The 21,615-nt window shown below is 42.2% G+C and overlaps 1 protein-coding gene across 1 annotated transcript in view; it reads right to left on the bottom strand.

The window, feature by feature from the left end:
* The window catches only part of PRC1 (protein regulator of cytokinesis 1), a 62,370-nt gene that overhangs the window by 5,771 nt on the left and 34,984 nt on the right, over positions 1 to 21,615 (bottom strand). Inside the window, exons 6-12 of the mRNA XM_068275254.1 lie at positions 18,913 to 19,062; positions 15,840 to 15,987; positions 15,619 to 15,755; positions 15,308 to 15,403; positions 7,353 to 7,499; positions 6,679 to 6,789; positions 2,758 to 2,865 (exon numbers count right to left, since the gene is read on the bottom strand). Coding sequence (XP_068131355.1) covers positions 2,758 to 2,865; positions 6,679 to 6,789; positions 7,353 to 7,499; positions 15,308 to 15,403; positions 15,619 to 15,755; positions 15,840 to 15,987; positions 18,913 to 19,062 — 897 coding nt within the window. The remainder of the gene's footprint in view (positions 1 to 2,757; positions 2,866 to 6,678; positions 6,790 to 7,352; positions 7,500 to 15,307; positions 15,404 to 15,618; positions 15,756 to 15,839; positions 15,988 to 18,912; positions 19,063 to 21,615) is intronic.

Genomic DNA, 21,615 nt, shown 5'->3' with positions numbered 1-21,615 from the left:
CCGGAGATCAATGAACGGGAAAATACATTCCCGTTCGTTGATCTCTGCCCCCGCAATGATCTGCTGCTTTCGCTAAGCAGCGCGATCACTGTGAAAAAGAAAAAAAAATCCCAGCCTCTTTGTACTTCCTCCAAGCTTCCGGAAGGACGCTTGGAGGTCGCATTAAACTGTTGCCATCTTGTGGCCAAATAGTAAACTACACCCTAAACTATTTTTCACACACACACATTACTTATACACAAAAAATTAACTCATTACCTCCCACACTCCCCATTTTATTTTTTTTTGTAATTAAAAAATAAATAAAAAATTTACAATTAAAAAAAATACATAAATAGTTACCTTAGGGACTGAACTTTTTAAATATTTATATCAGGAGGGTACAACACTGTTACTTTATAAACTATGGGCTTGTAATTAGGGATGGACGCAAAACTGAAAAAAATGCACCTTTATTTCCAAATAAAATATTGGCGCCAAACATTGTGATAGGGACATAATTTAAATGGTTTTATAACCGGGACAAAATGGCAAATACATTTCATGGGTTTTAATTACAGTAGCATGCATTATTTAAAAACTATAATCGCCGAAAACTGAAAAATGTTTTTTTTCCCATATGTTTTCCTATTTTCCCATTAAAACACATTTAGAATAAAAATTATTCTTGGCATAATGTCCCACCTAAAGAAAGCCTAATTGGTGGCGAAAAAAACAAGATATAGTTCATTTAATTGCGATAAGTAATGATAAAGTTATAGGCGAATGAATGTAAGGAGCGCTGAAAGGAGAAAATTGCTCGGATGCTGAAGGGGTAAAACCCCTCAGTTGGGAAGTGGTTAAAGGAGCTCTAAGGAGTAAATTTAAAAAAAAAAAAATCAAAAAAAAAAAAAATCAGAACTTACCTGGGGCGTAGGTCGGGAGGTCCCCCGGGCGTCCTCTACCAGTCCCTCCGCAGAAATCACGACCAGCGACACCGAAGCCGAGTCTCGGGCTGACACTTCCTGAACGATGACGCTCGTTGTCATTACACCGCCCGCTATGAGTCATCACGGCAGCCAGCGTGACAGTACTGCGCATGTGCGGTTTTCTAACTGTAAACCGCGCATGCTCAGTACTGTCACGCCGGCCGCCGTGATGACGCATAGCCGCCGGCGTGAAGACGACGAGCGTCATAGTTCAGGAAGTGTCAGCCCGACACTCATCCCCGTTGTCGCCAGTCTTAATTTCTGTGGAGGGACCAGGGGAGGAGCCAGGAGGACGCTGGGGGACCTCCCGAACTATGGTGGGCTGGAGAAAGCCCCAGGTAACTTCAGATTTTGCTTTTGAATTACTCCTCGGAGTCCCTTTAATCTCAGGATGGAGCACACTTCAGCCTCAGCAAGGCCATGACAGCTCAGACTGGGCAACCCTGGTATATCTGCTCCATACACTTGGATCGAATATAGTGAGTGTACACACTATCATAATGGATATCTAGCGTTATAGAATCATTGGCTTATCCAGTTCTACCACAAAAATCTGTTCCAACTAATGTTAAGTTTCTTGGGGGCAAGGGAGATAACTTACTGTGCCTCCGGGCTTAAGAATCAACTGTATGCACATAAGGAGAAAGATCCAGGCAACAGATGAGTTGCAACAATTCCACCATTTATTTTATCCCCACCATAGACAAATACACACACCAAGGCAAAGGCCTGACAGCTGTTTCGCAAGCACAAATGCTTGCTTTCTCAGAGACTCTGACAAAGCAAGCGTTTGTGCTTGTAAAATAGCTGTCAGGCCCTTTCCTTGGTGAGACTCTGAGGAAGCAAGCGTTGGTGCTTGCAAAATAACTGTCAGGCCTTTGCCTTGGTGTGTGTATCGGTCTATGGTGGGGATGAAATAAACGGAATTGTTGCAACTAATGTGGTGCCCAGATCTTTCTCTTCATGTGCATACAGTTGATTCTTAAGCTTGGAGGCACAGTAAGTTATCCCCCTTTCCCCACAAGAGACTGCCATCCCAGCATCTAGTGCCGATCATCTTTCTCTTCATTGCATTTCATGTAAAGTTGCTGTAACTTAGTCAACATATGGGGTAACTCTCCAGATGGGTTAGGGTGGGGACCCAAGACCTGAACAAAATCGATTTCACATGATTGGGAGCAAACTGGAAATTATCGATCGACCCATCATTCTGACAGGAAAATTGCATTGTGTGCATCAACCATTAAATCAATTAAGAGAGACTTTTAGAGTACCCCATGAAAAAAGGGAGTAGTCCAAAACCTGTCAGCAAGAGTTTCATGTGTCAGGTTATTATACCAACTGTAAGTGAACAAAATAAATATTGGGCTTGATTCAAAGCTTTTTCACCAATTTCCCTCTGTTTTCACCTTATCTATGTTACATTTTTAAGCCCCCAAAGAGCAAAAATATAATTAAAGGTAAGAAAAGTAAATTTGAAATGAAGTTAATCAGGAACAACTTACTTTGAGGGATTATTTTGCTTGTAAATGTGCTGAAAGGTTATATTTATTCATTAGGTGATAAGTCATGTTTTGAGAAGTTTTGTGAATCGTGTTTTCTACATTGTGTTCTACTTTATTTAAAAGCAGTTCCAAACAAATAGAGAAAATGATATACTTTCACACTGCCAAGTTGTAGCAGACATTAAGGTACACAACTACATCTCTCTGTACCTGTCTGGAAGTGAAAATGGACACCCCACAAAGTGGTAAACACACAAGGAGTTACAACATTGTCTTTAACTGACCTTGCTAGCACTAAGGGGTGGACGTGATGCAGGAGAGTGGCATAATGTCCCACTGAAAGCAGAGCGCATGGTGCTATTGGTGGAGCTGGAAACGCATGTGCCATTAAGCTGAGGGGAAAAGCAAGGACATAGTTAGTACAAGAACAAGAAGCGAGATCCAACACATGCATTGCCATATACTTTAGTGCTAGTGATGAGTGACAGGTATTTAGAGAACATCCTGCCAGAATGTATTACGAGCTACAAATAGATGGTGTAAAGAAATGGCACATTCCACAGAAAAAAAATACCATAATTTTGAACAAACCATATAGCAAGGATGAGGGCGCAGTTCTGCAAAAAGCAAAACTGTACTTGCTTGTGTGCAAGCAGGGGGTGGAGGAGAATTAACTTACTTGTTTCGCCGCCTCTAGCAGTTGTTCCCCCACTTTACAGCCGGTACTTTGGTTCCATGTGTCAGGCAGATGGAGAGCAGAGTGAAGTGCAGTGGCTAGAAGTGGAAAGACAGGTAAGCCATCTCTGCCCCACACCCTGCTTGCATACAGGCGGGTACAGTTTTGCTTTTTGCTAACGGTGCTCGCTCATCCTCATGCTTTAGCATAGCAGCATTATTATAAACGCATGCACAGAGTTAGTATATCAAGCACAATGCAGTATTGGCCAATTATAGTGGGAAATATCAGCACAATATGGTAAAGTAGGTGTATAACTTTGCAAATATCTAGATGTATTGCAGAGTACAATATCTAGCAAAGCATTACAACCTAAAGTGTTGCCACAGGCTAAAACTGATCTGGCATGTAGTAACATGGCGTTAAATAAGGGTAGTAAGAACATGAACAGATCTAACATTGGCTAGTGAGCCCAGGAAAAACAAAAACATTTTACAGCGATTTCTTCAAGCAGGTGGAGGAGGACCTGGGAAGGTTGTCATCCTCTGCAGCATTACATGTTCACGGTGGTCATAAAAATTCACTATTCACCTCCAGAAGCAAACTGCTCACCAATGTTTCCAGAGATCTCATTCATTGTACCTACACAGTTAAGCAATGCTGTAATGAATGTATCTGGCAGCATTTGGCATGCACTCACATACTCAAATTAGTTTTCGCATAGTGGACGTGTGTATTTCCAATGACAGAAGACAAAGCCTACACTGATCAATTGAAACATTCAAATATTCAATAGGTGCCACCAAAACCACTCTGGCACACCAAAGCATGGATTCCTCAAGACCTCTTAGTGTTATGTGGTATCTGGCACCAACAAAATAACACCAGATCCTTGAATATCTCCGCCATCAAGAAATTATGTTGACTTTGAAAGGGCATTTGTGTCCTGCAACAATCTCTAGGTAGGTGGTGGCATGTGTCAATCATCAACAAAATTTAACAAGTGGAACGCGATTTACCTTCTTCCAGGTGTGACACATACCACTCTTGGTGCGGTCAGTGATGGGCAAAGTTAGTATGGTCATTAACAGGCCTACATCTATGCAGCCTCATACATAGGAAGCTGCAATGCTTTGTGTTCCGACATATTTCACATATATATGCTGAAGCACCTGTTCATTGGGACCAGAGGAGATGGGCTAGCCTTCACTTCCCATACCAGACAATGGGCATGAGTCACAAAGCTTTTTCACCTGTTTTCACTTTATCCATGTTACATTTTAAGCTTCCAAAGAGCAAAAACAGAATACTAATATTGAAATTAAGTTAATCAGGAACAACTTACTTTGAGTGATTATTTTGCTTGTAAATGTGCTGAAAGGTTATTTTTATCAATTGGGTGATAAGTCATTTATGAGAAGTTTTGTGAATAGAGCCCAATGAGCTTTGGTTGCCCATGATTCTTCCACAAGCTGTCCTTTCTAGGAACATTTTCAGTATCTGCAATACCAGGAACAGCCCACAAGATATGCAGGTTTTTTTTTAGATGCACTGGCCCAGTCACCTAGCCATCATAATTTGTCCCTTAACCAGAAGATGGTTACATTTGCCCAAAATGACTGGCCAATATTTCCCACCACTTGTCAGATGAGCATTTAACAAGATAATGTTATCCACTTCATCTGTCAGTGGTTTTAGTACCGTGACTAATCAGTGTAGTTCCAAGCAATGCTATATTTCCCTCCAGCCATTAAAATGCTTTCAAACCCACATTTGAAAATGCGGTCGACAATTTGCAAGTGTACAATTATTGGTGACTGCAGAACAAAGCAGAGTAGCAAACCAGCCCCTGATGAGTCCGCAGGGACGAAACGCGTAAGGCGGAGCCAGGAGTGTCTGACGTCACAGGGAGCGAGGTGGATCATCGCTCGGAAGGGAAAAGTTTGAAGCAAGCGCGGGGAAGCCGAAGCGGGAACAGGACGCCGCCACTGCAGCAGAGTCAACACCGCTGGGCTATTGAGCCCGATATGCGCACAATTTACCTGGATGACGTGATTGCGCACTCAGCGCAGTGCATTACTTAATGTGCTAAAGATTTTATGCTATGTCCAATTTTTATTGTATTTTATGAGGTACTGGATTAAAAATTTGTGGAATTCTACTACTGCTGAGTCGTTGGCTGCTACGCCTATGCTTAAGACCCACCTGGATTTGAGGTGGTGTAAATCTGGTGAGTGTGCAATTTTTAAGGGGATTACGTGGAATTTGGCACTGGCAGTGGAGCACGAGTGAAGCACTTTGACACTTTGGGTGTTCTATAGTACTTTGTCATCATAGCAGTAATACACTATGTGCAGTTTTGTTTAATTTTATAGGTGGATTGGTGAAAGAAGAGGAGCGCTGTCTCACTAAAACAATATAGAAAACAAAAAGCCAGTGTTCTGGCTCTAGAGTTGTCATGATATGCTGCCTTATCTCAGATGAGTTTTCCTGCTTACTATAGTAAGTAAAGTAAAATTACAGTTGCAAAGAGCATAACATGCAGAATGCAGTATATACTATAAAGTTTACAATGAACAGTACAATACGGTGTGTCGCTGTACCAAATCATCATTTTTTTTATTTTATTTTTTTTTTTTTTTTTTTTTACACACATGGTCTTTTTTTTGCTTGTGGTGGTACCAATCAGCATGCCCATTTAACACAGATTACATACCCATAGTAACTCTTCCATGCCCAGTCACAGTACCTACACACCTGAAGTTTCCATCACAAGTTCCAGACAATTTCAGCCACACTAGTGATAAACTCATGTCTGGAGATTCCTTGCCAGTCGTGGCTGGGAGAAAAATCAGCAGTTCAAGAAAGCATAACTAGTTGTTACTAGGTTTCCTCCTGCTAAGCAGGTGCAGGTAGTTTCTGCCTGTGACACCCTCTTAAAGTGGACCCAAACTAAAAATACAAGATTTCAGAAATAAAATCTATTTTCTAAATAATAATAATAAATAGCAGCCTTTTTTCAGCTGCATGATGACAAATATAAAATATTTTACATTTATTGGAGAAACCCCTCCCTTCCTTTTATATTGCCGGCAAATAATCCGGCAAACTGGTGGAGTAGGTGGTGTCCAGCAAAGGAGGACTTGCTAATGGCTGCCTCCTGTATAACCCTAGTTATGCAAAGAGGAGGGTGAAAAGCATGCACTGAAATGCTCATAGGCTTGAAGGAGTGTTTATTTATATTTGTATGTGTCAGAGTGGTGCAACTAAATATTTTGAATTAAAAAATGTTTGGTTTGGGTCAGCTTTAAGCTGCATGTGTGCCTGTAGCATAGTTGGCAGGATAAGCGATCTTGAAGATGGTCACACCATATCTTGTGTAGAGGTATCGGATGTTGTCCACTCTTCTTGACCGTATAATACACAGCAGCATAAACAGAAGACATTGATATAACTAACATTGTGCTTGCTTTATTGTAATTTACTGAAAATACATGTTAAAGATATCCTACTGAGAGTCATGGCACACCTTACGCATCTTGCTAGGTGTAGTAGCCCCAAGCACTCTTCGCTTATTAGGTGTTTTAGGAGCAGTTCCAAAGAACATTTCTTCCTCCAACTGCCGATTCTTCTTTATTAACTATAAGGATCAAGAGGCATATAAAAGAAAAGAAACAAAAAAAGTAGGGTTATTCATTACCCAAGTACAATCAAACACCTATTTACACAGATCAATCTATATTAAAGTGGACCTGATCTCTTGCACAGGACAGAAGGAAAACTGAGAAATGCACCCTGAATGTATTTAGAGAGTTTCGCCTGTTTAATTCCCCCTCATTTGTGTCTAATATTCCCGTGTCACATGACTGCCTATGGCAGACAAGCCCACTTGAAAGCACAGGCTGTAAACAATATGTCTGCTTCCATGAATCAGGAAGTAGAACCTGTAAAAATTTTAGGATTTGCATCAGCTGTAACAAATACATGCTTTTTGTTTAAAGGTTATTATGCGGTTGTGCCTCTTTTAGAGCAGAGAGAAATTCATGTCCACTTTAACATGTTATTACACGAACACTAAAAAATAAAATCAATTTTTCTAAAATGTACTGTACATATCTGGCCCATTTACTGGACAAATGGCAACATTGTGGGGCGGGGATTAATGCAGGAGAAAAATATCACATTTTGACAAGGGAATCTCACCCGCTCCTGCTTTTCCTTCTCCTTCTCCAGTTGCAGTTGATTCCACTGCTCTGCAACATAGTGCATAAACTGCTTGCCATTAACAAGGAACTCCTGCTGCTGTTCTTCCTCCCATGCAGAAATTCGAAATCTTAGCTCTTCTTCCAGCTGTAATCAGAAATGTTACTATAAACACCAAGATTGTTCTGAAAGGATTAAACTCATGTTTGCAGTTACCTCATTTGCAAAGTTGGTACGGTGATATTTTATCATTAAAACACAATTTTCATATAAATTACACCACAAAATTGATGTGTTCAAGTCCATCTTTACTCATCCTCTGTATTTGTCTTTGTTGGCAAGCAGAATGTTTATAGGTTAGACACACATAACCTAGGGGAAAACTAATTAAACATTCCTCCACGGCTACTTCCCCTTGCATCAAACCCAAATGTCACACAGAAGGGAAGAGCTGAAGTACTGATGAGCACAAAGCCATGGAGTACCATTTGGCACATACCCACCAATGACCACCTAATATAGTTAAAAATATCTACAGTATGCCTTGCAAGGCCAGGAACCGACCAACAGTATGCCTTGCAAGGCCAGGAACCGACCAGCAGTGCTTGTGATTTTAAAAGCTCTTGCTAATGTAATGCTATGGGTGGGTTCTCACCTGAGGGATGGGATCTAAAAACCACCCATAGCATTACATTAAATCATAAGCACTTAGAAAAGTGCTGCTAGTGGGTTCCAGGTCTAACCCTGAACATACAGAACAGACCAAAAGTTTGGACACCCCTCATTCAAAGAGTTCTTTATTTTCATGACTATGAACATTGTAGATTCACACTGAAGGCATCCAAACTATGAATTAACACATGTGGAAGTATAGTACATAACCAAAAAGTGTGAAACAACTGAAAATGTCATATTTTAGGTTCTTCGATGTAGCCACTTTTTGCTTTGATTACTGCTTTGCACACTCTTGGCATTCTCTTGATGAGCTTCAAGAGGTAGTCACCTGAAATGGTCTTCCAACAGTCTTGAAGGAGTTCCCAGAGATGCTTAGCACTTGTTGGCCCTTTTGCCTTCACTCTGCGGTCCAGCTCACCCCAAACCATCTCGATTGGGTTCAGTGGAGGCCAGGTCATCTGGCGCAGCACCCCATCACTCTCCTTCCTGGTCAAATAGCCCTTACAAAGCCTGGAGGTGTGTTTGGGGTCATTGTCCTGTTGAAAAATAAATGATGGTCCAACTAAACGCAAACTGGATGGAATAGCATGCCGCTGCAAGATGCTGTGGTAGCCATGCTTGTTCAGTATGCCTTCAATTTTGAATAAATTCCCAACAGTGTCACCAGCAAAGCACCCCCACACCATCACACCTCCTCCATGCTTCACAGTGGGAACCAGGCATATAGAGACCATCCGTTCACCTTTTCTGCGTCACACAAAGACACGGTGGTTGGAACCAAAAATCTAAAATTTGGACTCCTTAGACCAAAGCACCGATTTCCACTGGTCTAATGTCCATTCCTTGTGTTCTTTAGCCCAAACAAGTCTCTTCTGCATGTTGCCTGTCCTTAGCAGTGGTTTCCTAGCAGATATTCTACCATGAAGCCCTGATTCACACAGTCTCCTCTTAACAGTTATTCTAGAGAGGTTTCTGCTGCTAGAACTCTCTGTGGCATTGACCTGGTCTCTAATCTGAGCTGCTGTTAACCTGCGAATTCTAAGGCTGGTGATTTGGATGAACTTATCCTCCGCAGCAGAGGTGACTCTTGGTCTTCCTTTCGTGGGGCGGTCCGCATGTGAGCCAGTTTCTTTGTAGCGTTTGATTGTTTTTGAGAGTGCACTTCGGGACACTTTCAAAGTTTTCCCAATTTTTCGGACTGTCTGACCTTCTTAAAGTAATGATGGCCACTCGTTTTTCTTTACTTAGCTGCTTTTTTCTTGCCATAATACAAATTCTAACAGTCTATTCAGTAGGACTATCAGCTGTGTATCCACCTGACTTCTCCACAACACAACTGATGGTCCCAACCCCATTTATAAGGCAAGAAATCCCACTTATTAAACCTGACAGGGCACACCTGTGAAGTGAAAACCATTTCAGGTGACTACCTCTTGAAGCTCATCAAGATAATGCTATAAGTGTGCAATGCAGTAATCAAAGCAAAAAGGTGGCCACTTTGAAGAAACTAAAATATGACATTTTCAGTTGTTTCACACTTTTTGGTTATGTACTATACTTCCACATGTGTTAATTCATAGTTTGGATGCCTTCAGTGTGAATCTACAATGTTCATAGTCATGAAAATAAAGAAAACTCTTTGAATGAGAAGGTGTGTCCAAACTTTTGGTGAGAGATAGAGACACACACACACACACACACACACACACACACACACACACACACACACACACACACACGTAAGGATTCATCAGCTTCTAAAAACCTCATGGTTGCACTTAAATACATTAAAAGGGCCCATACACCTAACGATTTTCCCGCCGATATACAGCAGATTCGATCACTGATCGAATCTGCTGTGAAATCGTTGCGAACGCTGACTGAATGATCGATTTCCGTCCGAAAACAATCGTTCCCGTCGATCCGTCCGTGCAGAAGATTTTGCTCGATCGCCAGCGGGTTGGGAGTGCGTCCATAGCGCCGTTCGAATGCCCGACGACCGACACTAGCGGCAATAGATTACCTGCTCTGCCAGCGTGAGTCCCCTTCTGTCCCCACGGCTTCTTCCCCGCACTGGGTTCCGGAATCCGGAGCAGCTGCAGCTTCATTGAACTTCCTGTCCCAGCAGGAAGGTCAAACAGTACAGCGCCCTCTACTGTTTAAGCTTCCCCAGACAGGCAGTTCAATGAAGCTGCAGCCGGTCCGGACTCCGGAACACAGCGCGGAGAAGAAGCCGCGGGGACAGAGGGGTACTCGCGCCGGCAATGTATCGGGGGGGGCAGCGGCAGCTTCACAGATTGTGATCAGTTTCATGCTGTAATCGAATCACAATGTTTGCAGTAAAGGCAGCCATACGATCCCTCTCTGATCAGATTCGATCAGAGATGGATCTATCTGTTGGTCGAATCTGATGGCAAATCGACCAGTGTATGGCTACCTTAAGTCCAAGTACTCTCTAAACCAGCCAGAGGTATGCTTTGCACACAACTTTCAGAGAGCACACCGAGCTTGCTGGTAGAAGACAGGGGACACAAATCCCCCACCTCCTATTGGAATACAAGTGATGGAAGGCTGCAGGGGATGAAAGACCAGGCTGCTCAGATACAGCCTTACTATTCACATAATGGGAGATGGGTACAATTCTCGCCATTATTATTGCATCCTCTAAGGTTTAAGCAGTGTTAAATATTAATTCAACAGTAATGCTGCGCTCTCCAGACCTGTAATGGAAACAAGCTCCACATAGGGTAATATTATTCAGTTTATGCAAAATGAAATTCCACCTCCTCCACGTCACCCGTGTCTTGTGCTCCCCAGGTGTCACTTCCAATTAATTTCCTCACCCCCTCTCAATGGATGCTCACCAGATTTATACCACCTCAGTTTGTCAGGTGGGTCTTAAGCAGAGTGCTCATACAGCCGATTTGAACTTAATTCTGTAAGGGAAAGGAATCCCCACATAGAGTAAATAGAGATAGATCTTATATCTCTCTCTCTCTCTCTCTAGAATCTCTCTCTCTCTCTCTAGAATCTCTCTCTCTCTCTCTCTCTAGAATCTCTCTCTCTCTCTAGAATCTCTCTCTCTCTAGAATCTCTCTCTCTCTAGAATCTCTCTCTCTCTAGAATCTCTCTCTCTCTAGAATCTCTCTCTCTCTCTAGAATCTCTCTCTCTAGAATCTCTCTCTCTAGAATCTCTCTCTCTAGAATCTCTCTCTCTCTAGAATCTCTCTCTCTCTAGAATCTCTCTCTCTCTAGAATCTCTCTCTAGAATCTCTCTCTCTCTAGAATCTCTCTCTCTATAGAATCTCTCTCTCTCTCTCTCTAGAATCTCTCTCTCTCTCTCTCTCTAGAATCTCTCTCTCTCTCTCTAGAATCTCTCTCTCTATTCATTATATCTATCTATCTATCTATCTATCTATCTATCTATCTCTCTCTCTCTCTCTCTCTATACAGTGGGTTGTAAAAGTATTCAGCCCCCTTGAAGTTTTCCACATTTTGTCATATTACTGCCACAAACATGAATCAATTTTATTGGAATTCCACATGAAAGATCAACACAAAGTGGTGTACACGTGAGAAGTGGAACGAAAATCATACATGATTCCAAACATTTTTTACAAATAAATAACTGCAAAATGGTGTGTGCATAATTATTCGGCCCCCTTTGATCTGAGTGCAGTCAGTTGCCTATAGACATTGCCTGATGAGTGCTAATGACTAAATAGAGTGCACCTATGTGTAATCTAATGTCAGTACAACTACAGCTGCTCTGTGAGGGCCTCAGAGGTGATCTAAGAGAATATTGGGAGCAACAACACCGTGAAGTCCAAAGAACACACAAGACAGGTCAGGGATCAAGTTATTGAGAAATTTAAAAGCAGGCTTAGGCTACAAAAAGATTTCCAAAGCCTTGAACATCCCACGGAGCACTGTTCAAGCGATCATTCAGAAATGGAAGGAGTATGGCACAACTGTAAACCTACCAAGACAAGGTCATCCACCTAAACTCACAGGCCGAACAAGGAGAGCGCTGATCAGAAATGCAGTCAAGAGGCCCATGGTGACTCTGGACGAGCTGCAGAGATCTACAGCTCAGGTGGGAGACTCTGTCCATAGTTCAACTATTAGTCATGCACTGTACAAAGTTGGCCTTTATGGAAGAATGGCAAGAAGAAAAGCTTTGTTAACAGAAAGCATAAGAAGTCCCGTTTGCAGTTTGCCACAAGCCATGTGGGGACACAGCAACCATGTGGAAGAAGGTGCTCTGGTCAGATGAGACCAAAATGGAACTTTTTTGGCCAAAATGCAAAACGCTATGTGTGGCGGAAAACTAACATTGCACATCACTCTGAACACACCATCCCCACTGTCAAATATGGTGGTGGCAGCATCATGCTGGGGGGGGGGGGGGCTCGGTGCATCTCTTCAGCAGGGACAGGGAAGCTGGTCAAAGTTGATGGGAAGATGGATGGAGCAAAAAACAGGGCAATTTTGGAAGAAAACCTCTTGGAGACTGCAGAAGACTTGAGACTGGGGCGGAGGTTCACCTTCCAGCAGGACAATGACCCTAAACATAAAACCAGTGCAAAAATGGAATGGTTTAAAACAAAACATATCTATGTGTTAGAATGGCCCAGTCAAAGTCCAGATCTAAATCCAATCGAGAATCTGTGGATCTGAAAACTGCTGTTCACAAACATTGTTCATCTAATCTGACTGAGCTTGAGCTGTTTTGCAAAGAAGAATGGGCAAGGATTTCAGTCTCTAGATGTGCAAAGCTGGTAGAGACAAACCCTAAAAGACTGGCAGCTGTAATTGCAGCAAAAGGTGGTTCTACAAAGTATTGACTCAGGGGGCCGAAATAATTACGCACACCCCACTTTGCAGTTATTTGTAAAAAATGTTTGGAATGATGTATGATTTTCGATCCACTTCTCACATGTACACCACTTTGTATTGGTCTTTCACGTGGAATTCCAATTTAATTGATGCATGTTTGTGGCAGTAATGTGACGAAATATGGAAAACTTCAAGGGTGCCGATTACTTTTGCAACCCTCTCTCTCTCTCTCTCATACTGCACGCTCCCGCTCGCGTCTCTGGGAACTTACTGTGCAGGCGCACTAAGAGAAAACCTCGTACTGCGCTTGCGAAGTAAGCTCCCGGAGACGGAGCAAAAACAAGCGCGGCCATAGCCACGCAGCCGCGGTTCTGTTAGTTGCGGCGCTCCCAGATTTTTAAGGTGTCTGCGCTGCCCTTTCTTTCTTGGAGGTACAAGGAGGCCTACACACGGCACCCCTGTTGAGATGCAATGCACATTGCGTGGGCCAACTCCTGCAGGAAAGGCAGGTTGATAGTTTAGATCCTGCACATTCTGGTAGGCGAATGCTAATTAAAATGGCAAAGCGTTTGCATAATGCAGACTTGAGGCAGCCAGTAATGAAGTCAGGAGTTGACTGGTCTGAGCACACATCTCTTTTCTCTTGTGTAGCATACATTTGTTTTTACTTAAGTATCATTTTAAGGCTAAGTTTACAGTAACACGTTGCGGTGTGTAGACTGTAAAAACAGGCTCGCAACAGAGGGAAAAAGTGGCATTGTGCATTACGCGTGTGGTGTGAAGCATACAGAGCACAGAAAGTATGCTTCACTGCAATTGTTGACGTTCGTGCAGTACCGAACTACATGCTCTGTGTTATGCTGAGGAATTCCACTGCACCGCCACTGCTTATGTGAGTGTACAATTACAATACAATTATTAGTGTTTGAATTTGGGTTTCTGTACCCGATAAAGCCATACACAGCAGTTCAGCATCATTACGAGCTGTGAGAGCCATGGGTTTGCGTTTAACTTTGCGCTTCTTCCCATGACTCTCTCCGCTCATAGTGGTGCTGAACTGCTGTGTACGTCATTATCCATACTCTACATGTAATACGATTTCCTGCGCTGTAACCGGTCAGTCGGGAGAACGAAAAGAAAAATTTGTTTACTGCTATTCTGATGGCACAGCTCTCTCAGAACTCCCCCTGCTGTAGTTAATATTTTATTAAGGCGGCTTAGCTTTAACTGCCTGGAATGTTATGTTTAACTGTGGTGACAGCTCCAGGAAGGACTAAACAGATAAAAAAAAATGCAATGCATAGCTTGTGATTAATATCACTACAAAAGGTATCCTTATATGTTAAAGCAAAGAAAATATGAAAGCAAAATAAACAAAGTTATTTAACCCCTTGTGTACCAGCAGTCTCTGGCCCCTTAAAGAGAAACTCCGACCAAGAATTGAACTTTATCCCAACCAGTAGCTGATACCCCCCCCTTTTACATGAGAATCTATTCCTTTTCACAAACCGATCATCAGGGGGCGCTGTATGACTGATATTGTGGTGAAACCCCTCCTACAAGAAACTGAGTACGTACTCCTGGCAGTTTCCTGTCTGTGAACCTTGTTGCATTGTGGGAAATAGCCGTTTACAGCTGTTTCCAACTGCCAAAAAAAACATGCAGCAGATACATCACCTGCCAACAGTAAAAATGTCACCATGTAATAAATGTAAATCAGGGATTTATAAGATTTTACAATGGGCAAACACTGACTAAATCATTTATACATAATTCTTGTAAAAATGAAGCACTTTTTTTTTTTTTTTTAAATAACATTTTCACTGGAGTTCCTCTTTAAGGACCAGAGACTGCTAGTACCAGAAAACTGCGTTACCGACGAATCAATTTACATACCCGCCACTCTCCCATTGCCGTAGGTCCCTCTCTCTGCCGTCTCTATGATGGCAGAGCTTTGTGAGCCGGTCAGGAGCCACTTTCATTGGCTCGTGACGCTGTCCATCAATGTAAGCTAATGTGATTGGCTCACACGGTCAGGATCCAATGAAAACGGCTCCTGACCTGCTCACAGAGCTCTGCCGTCTTATAGACAGTCGGGCAAGTGACCTGCAGCAGGTGCAGAGCAGCAAGATCAATCGTAGCGCGTGGCAGGGAAGGAGAAATCTGTGTCTTGTCAGAGCTGCACAGACACATACAGAACGCAGATTTCTACCAACGCGGTCCGGAAGTGGTTAAGGCTAGACTGATGCAGTGCACTCCTTATATGTAAGATATAAGACAATTGCCAAGGTTAGGGAGGTGGTTAAGTGCACAGACTCAAGACCTCTTCCACTTTAAAAGTTGTGAAGCTCATTGGGCATCTTTGGAAAAGCATGGCATCAGTTAAGCAACAGGCTTTCACTCGGACCCTCGAGCATGAAGGTTTTCTATAGACATCATACCTTTGGAAGCATTTTCTGCAGTTTTGCTCGCTGTTTTTCTTCTTTTAATAGGTTTCCTCCTCTGTTATTAAACCGATTAGGATCTGCAGCTTTTTTCTAATGAAAGAAGGGGGGGGGGGGGGGGGGGGAAGGTTTTGTTTAAAGGCTGAGGTAACATAACCTGTATGACAAAAGTGTCTATAGGTATGGTTATCAATCAGTACTTAATGTAGAAAATCAACATTTATTTTCCACATCCATGCTTTATTTCATTTGTGCTCTAAAATGAATGGTCTCCACTGACGGATGCAGGTATCAATATATTTCCTTACCTCAAACTCCAGGAAGAGGCGCCAGTTCTCTTCCCATTTATGTACACCTTCAAACATTTCCTTATGTAGCTCATAATATTCCTTCATGCGGGTGATTTCTGTATCATGAAGATAGAGCAGCTCTTCGCTGTAATCCCCTGGCAATGGAAGAGAAGGAGATGGTGAGTATCTGTTCACTACAAACAGTACAGCAATAAAGAGTGCATCACACAATAACTCACCGTCATAAAAGGGAGAAAAGGCTTGCCTTTGTTCTTCACTATAAAAACATTTATCCCAATAGGACGTTAACTCTGTCCGAATAACTTCAATGACATTTTTTATATTCTGCAATTTTAATTCTCGTAGACGTTCCAATTCATCTTGCAACTAAAGAATAGAAACATAACGAATTATAAGGGGAAACCAGTGGATGTCTTGTCAACATATTAAGTAGACAATCATGCTTAAAGTGGATCCGAGGTGAACTTTTACTCATTGCATAATTGTGTTCCTTTCCTATTGTTTATAGGGCATTCCTCAAGCCAAATACATTTTTGTTTTAATACTCTAATTCCCTATAAACTAAATAAACCACTCCCACAGGTTTTCAGAGAGCCTTGACAGTAGCAAGGGCTCATGGGAGCTCAGTCTGGGCAGGAGGAGGAGGTGGTGTTACTAGCCATTGATTTCAGAGGCAGGAGGGGGGGGGGGGATTAGGTTTTTTTCACAGATACAGATAAGCCTGCCTCTGTGTAATGTTTACAAACAACATGGCTGCAGTCATTGTATCACAGGAAGACAATCATTTTCTATTAAAGCTGTTTGCAGCTAGATGTGCTGTGTAAACTATCTAAACTTTAGATAAGATATATAGACAAGTTATTTGTTATAGTTAGCTTTTCATCTCGGATCCGCTTTAACATTGATGCCATATTTACTTTGAGAAAACTTAGAATCATATTTATTCAAATGCCATTAGTAACATATGGTATGGTTATAGTATTGTAGATCATCGCCAGAGGGAAAAGACACACCCACGCCCCTACAGTGTCTGTGTGGCATTTTGCTTCTGTTACAGGAAACGCACATATTAGCGATCATTCTAGTTTTTAAAATTGCAAAGCTTTCTGCTCTTTTTCTGCACGACACCTGCATTTACAATGTATTCCGCCGTATCTGAAAAATCCCAAGCAGAAAACGCAATCACAAATGTACTACGAACGAGAGCCGGGAATTGGGGAAAAACACCCCTCCAAGTGTGTTCCCTGGCTTGGTATCCACCACTTTGCTAGAACGGTTTTCTGGTGAACACAGTATCTTTTACACCGTAGCTAATTCAGGTATGATCTGACTCACTACTGGTCAATTAGATGCACCCTTAAAGTGGATCCGAGATGAACTTTTACTCCTTGCATAATTGTGTACCTTACATATAGTTTATAGGGCATTCCTCAAGCCAAATACTTGTTTTGTTTTAATACCCCAATTTCATATAAACTAAACAAGCCACACCCACAGCTTCTCCAGAGTGCCTTGGCGCTTGCAAGGGATTGTGGGATTTCAGTCTGGGCAGGTGAAAAAGGTGTTACTAGCTATAGATATCAGAGGCAGAGTTTTCACAATCTGAGAGCTGCAGTGCAGATACAGATCAGTTGCCTGTGTAATGGAGGAGATAAGAGTGGAGTTTTGACAGAATATGCAGATTAGCATGCCTAGATACAGATAAGCTTGCCTGTGTGTGTGTAATTGTGTAATAGTGACAAGCAGAAAACATGTCTGCTCCCATTGTATCACAGGAAAAAATATTAATATACTGTTGAAGCTGTTTGAAGATTGATTTGCTGTGTAAACTATCTAAACTTTAGATAAGATATATAGACAAGTCACTTGTTATATTTAGTTTTTCATCTCGGATCCGCTTTAACTAGGCAGATTTTATGTAATTCAAATGTATGCAGATTGGAACAAACGCAGTAGCTGATTTTGATGCAAATATATACCGCTTGAAATTTGGAACATACAAAATTAAAAAAAACAAAAAAAACATTTTCATTTCTTCAAAATTAGCAGCACATTATTGAGAATCTCTTATACTGAATAATCTTTTCGAATTAAAATAAAGCAGACTCATGCACAATGGATTGGCGTAGTATACATATTTACTATCTAATCGGGAAATTGCTGTGCGCAATGAAAACAAGTTTGGTGTGTTGCTGGTCTCATCAAGGATCACACTATGACCAAATAGTATTTCTTTATCCAGAACGTTTTAAAGCGGTATTGTCACCATAAAAATCAAATTTCAACAGCAACTGTTCTGAGTGTATTAAGTGATAGAGGTGCTAATCCTGCATTCAAAACTTTTTTTGCTGTTATGGTTTGGAGTTATCACATACTTTAGGAGCACTGGCCCTAGTCCCAATAAGTTGAATGCTGAGAGTTCTTTTATCTATAATATATTCCTCTTCCTTTTATTTCCCTGCCTAGCTGATCACTTGTGTTTACAAGCAAGGCTGAGGTGACTCAGTGATTGGATGTGTAAATAAAAAAAGACTCTGGGAGGAGGGCAGCCAATGAATACACAATGAGTAAGAGAAAGGAGGGGGGGGGGAAAGGAGTCAGGGAGGATAAGATGTCAGCATTAGTTTGGCAAGATGGCCACTGCCTAGACTAGGATTTTCTGCTTTTCCTTTGTAAAATTCACAGAAATCATTACGTGGATAGCACAATACATCTGTTAGGAAAGTAGAAGTAGTATGTATCTACTTATATATGTGTTTTTTATTTCTAGGTTAGCATGGGTGTCGCTTGTTCTTAAAAAAAAAAAAAAAAAATGAAATCTCACATGTTAAAGTGTTTCTATGCAAATCTATGCAAAATTTATAATTAAGCAAATGGAAAAAGTCATATTTCCTGGTTAATTGATACTTACATTTATCAAGCTTTCTTAGCCCCCAAATACAGTATAAGAAAATGGGCTTGATTCACAAAGCGGTGCAAACGGTTTAGCACGGGTGTGCTAAACAGTTAGCACGTGAAGTGCCGTTCGCGGACTTTTGCGAGCGCAAAGTGCGGTGACTCGTGCAAATCGCGGCAGCAAATTGCGCACGCAAAAGTCTGCGAACGGCACTTCACGTGCTAACTGTTTAGCACACCCGTGCTAAACCGTTTGCACCGCTTTGTGAATCAAGCCCAATATATTTTAAGACTTATTCCAGCTATAAGGAAACATGGGTGAAAAGGAGGGAAATACCAGTTCATGCAAAACTACCCATCACCTTGCCCTTTCAATGAATCAAAATGTATCTTACCGCTTGTTATAGTTTTCCCTTTGGATCCAGTCATGTGGACAGCAAACGCATCCCTCTCCTCTTCTGGAATTTGAAGTCTGTCCCACAGTTCTACAATCTTGGACCGCAGTTCTTCACTCAGTACTTTATTTTGTCTTATTTGTTCCTCAAGCTGCAAGTTATTTACAAAGCTGTTAAGTTGGCTTACAATTACATTTGAACAGGTAAACACAGTAAATTCATATTCCCAGGGCAGATGGCATAATCTGTTTCCATGTGTCATTAAAGAGAACCCGAGGTGTGTTTAAAGAATGTTATCTGCATACAGAGGCTGGATCTGCCTATACAGCCAGCCTCTGTTGCTATCCCAAACCCCACTAAGGTCCCCCTGCACTCTGCAATCCCTCATAAATCACAGCCATGCTGTGAGGCTGTGTTTACATCTGTAGTGTCAGTCTCAGCTGCTCCCCGCCTCCTGCATAGCTCCGGTCCCTGCCCCCGTCCCTTCCCTCCAATCAGCAGGGAGGGAAGGGATGCAGGCGGGGACTGGAGTTTCTGCAGGAGGCGGGGAGAGCAGCAGACTGACACTATAGAGATAAACACAGTCAGCTCTGACAAGCTGTTTGTCAGCAGCGTGGCTGTGATTATGAGGGATTGCAGAGTGCAGGGGGACCTTAGGGGGGTTTGGGATAGCAACAGAGGCTGAGCTGTATAGGCAGATCCAGCCTCTGTATGCAGATTATATTCTTCAAACACACCTCGGGTTCTCTTTAAGGCAGTGCTCCTGGAGTTGAATGGCAGTTTAAAGGGAACCTAAACAGAGGGATATGGATGTTTCATTTTAAACAATACCAGTTGCCTGGCAGTAGTGGTTGAAACACACACTGAAACAAGCATGCATCCAATCCAGTCTGGCTTCAGTCAGAGCACTTGATCTGCATGCTTGTTGAGGTGCTGTGGCTAAAAGTATTAGAGACACAGGATCAGCAGGAAAGTCAGGCAACTGGTATTTTAAAAGTAAAAATCCATATCCTTCTTGTGGTAATATATTGGTGCGCTTATGATGTAAGGATAACAGGAACATATTCTTTTATTTTCTGCCTGTGTTCCATGGAGGGAGCTGTGCCTTTGATTGCTTGGGGCAAGGAAGTGGGTATTGTCTTGACCATATGAAGTGCTTTGAGTTTCTGCTAATGGGATTATCTGCCTGGCTTTTTGAACTCAGGAGACGGCCCATTGTCTCAATACACAAAGCAAGCCTAGTCAGGCTAACACATGTCAACTTGTGGTGAAGAAACGCAAACATACCCTGTAAATTGCATCTATTGGAAGGGGGTTGGAAATCTCTGCAGACTTTAAAAACAGGAGACAGGAAAAAGCCTTAATCAAGTTTTCACCTGGAGTTGAAAGCCTCACCTAAAAATCTCTGGATGTATAGACATTGTAACCTGGGGAAATTGGGCTAAGGAAGTGTTTTGTTGGGTGTGGGTACTATAGTGGATGTTGGATCTCTGGAAAAGGAATTGCTTTGAAATCTGTAAGTGTCAACAGGATATTTGTTCTCAAGGTTATGACAAGCGTTCCGTGATGTCACAAACGGGGAAAGTGCATTAGTTCCTGGGGGCTGGACATTAAATGCCCCAGGGACACTTCGGACTATTTAAGCTGGCCCAGGACAGCCACCGGTATCTGCTCTTGGAGATGGCACATAGCTAGAGTTGATCTCGACTTCTGGTCGAACAAGCGGCATGCTCCTGCCGACAACGTTGAGACCTTCAAGTTGGTAACATTTTTAATCCCCATTTTTATTTTTACGCAAGTATCCGTGTGTATCTTTGTAACTTATCTTGTAACTATTTTTACTTTGTTTTTTGTAATCTTTTGTATATATTAAGTTCTGCATTGTTCTATGTTTTTCTGTAATATTAAATTATTATTTAATAAGCTTGACTTCTGCCATACTAAACTAACACTCATTAGCCTAAAGGAGACTGCAGTGTAGCTGTGTATAAGTCCGTGCCTAGTTGTATGTTTGAGCAACACTACCATATGAAATTGTAATTGCATTGTGTGTGTGGGGGCGTTTGTCATACGTTGGCCTAAAGCGCACAGCTGACCCAACGTACGAAACGCCAGTGCGAGTAGCTAACAGTATCGTTCGGAACGACTGTTAGTGGTTCTGCTGCACGACAGTGTAACTTGCATTACAAGTCAGTGTCTGATTGTGCTGTGTTACTGTACAACTGTACTGTGTGTGTGTGTGCGTGGCGTTCTCGTATTCGGCCTAAGCGCAAAGCTGACCCAAATACGAAACCGCGGAGTGCGCGCTGAGGACTCGACAGCAGAGTGGAAGTGTCTAGCGAACCGCTAGTGGTGGCAGTGAGAGGTGTTCTGAGGGGTCCCAGCCTTGTTTTAGCTTGACTAAGGCTGATTCCCCTCTCAGTCTGGTCAAACCCGCAGTCGGGAACCGTATACGCAGGCGTGCCGCGGGCCGGTTCCTGACACTTCTCAGTTTAGGTTCCCTTTAGGAGGAGTTTAGTGCAGACGCTACATGGAACTCTTTACCTAGACTCCAATCCACTTGTATACTGGGGAAATTAACTGATGTTAAAAATTACTATTAAAAAAAAAATGTATGTGCAAACGAGACCTCAGTTTGGGCACAGTTTCTCTAAACTTTTAGGGTCCTTTTACGCTTAATCGGTTGCTCTCAGTTCTAACTGAA

The sequence above is a fragment of the Hyperolius riggenbachi genome, chromosome 3 (assembly GCF_040937935.1).
Source record: "Hyperolius riggenbachi isolate aHypRig1 chromosome 3, aHypRig1.pri, whole genome shotgun sequence".
NCBI lineage: Eukaryota > Metazoa > Chordata > Amphibia > Anura > Hyperoliidae > Hyperolius > Hyperolius riggenbachi.
The sequence above is the reverse complement of the archived record's forward strand: the minus strand, read 5'-3'. Positions and strand labels throughout refer to the sequence as shown.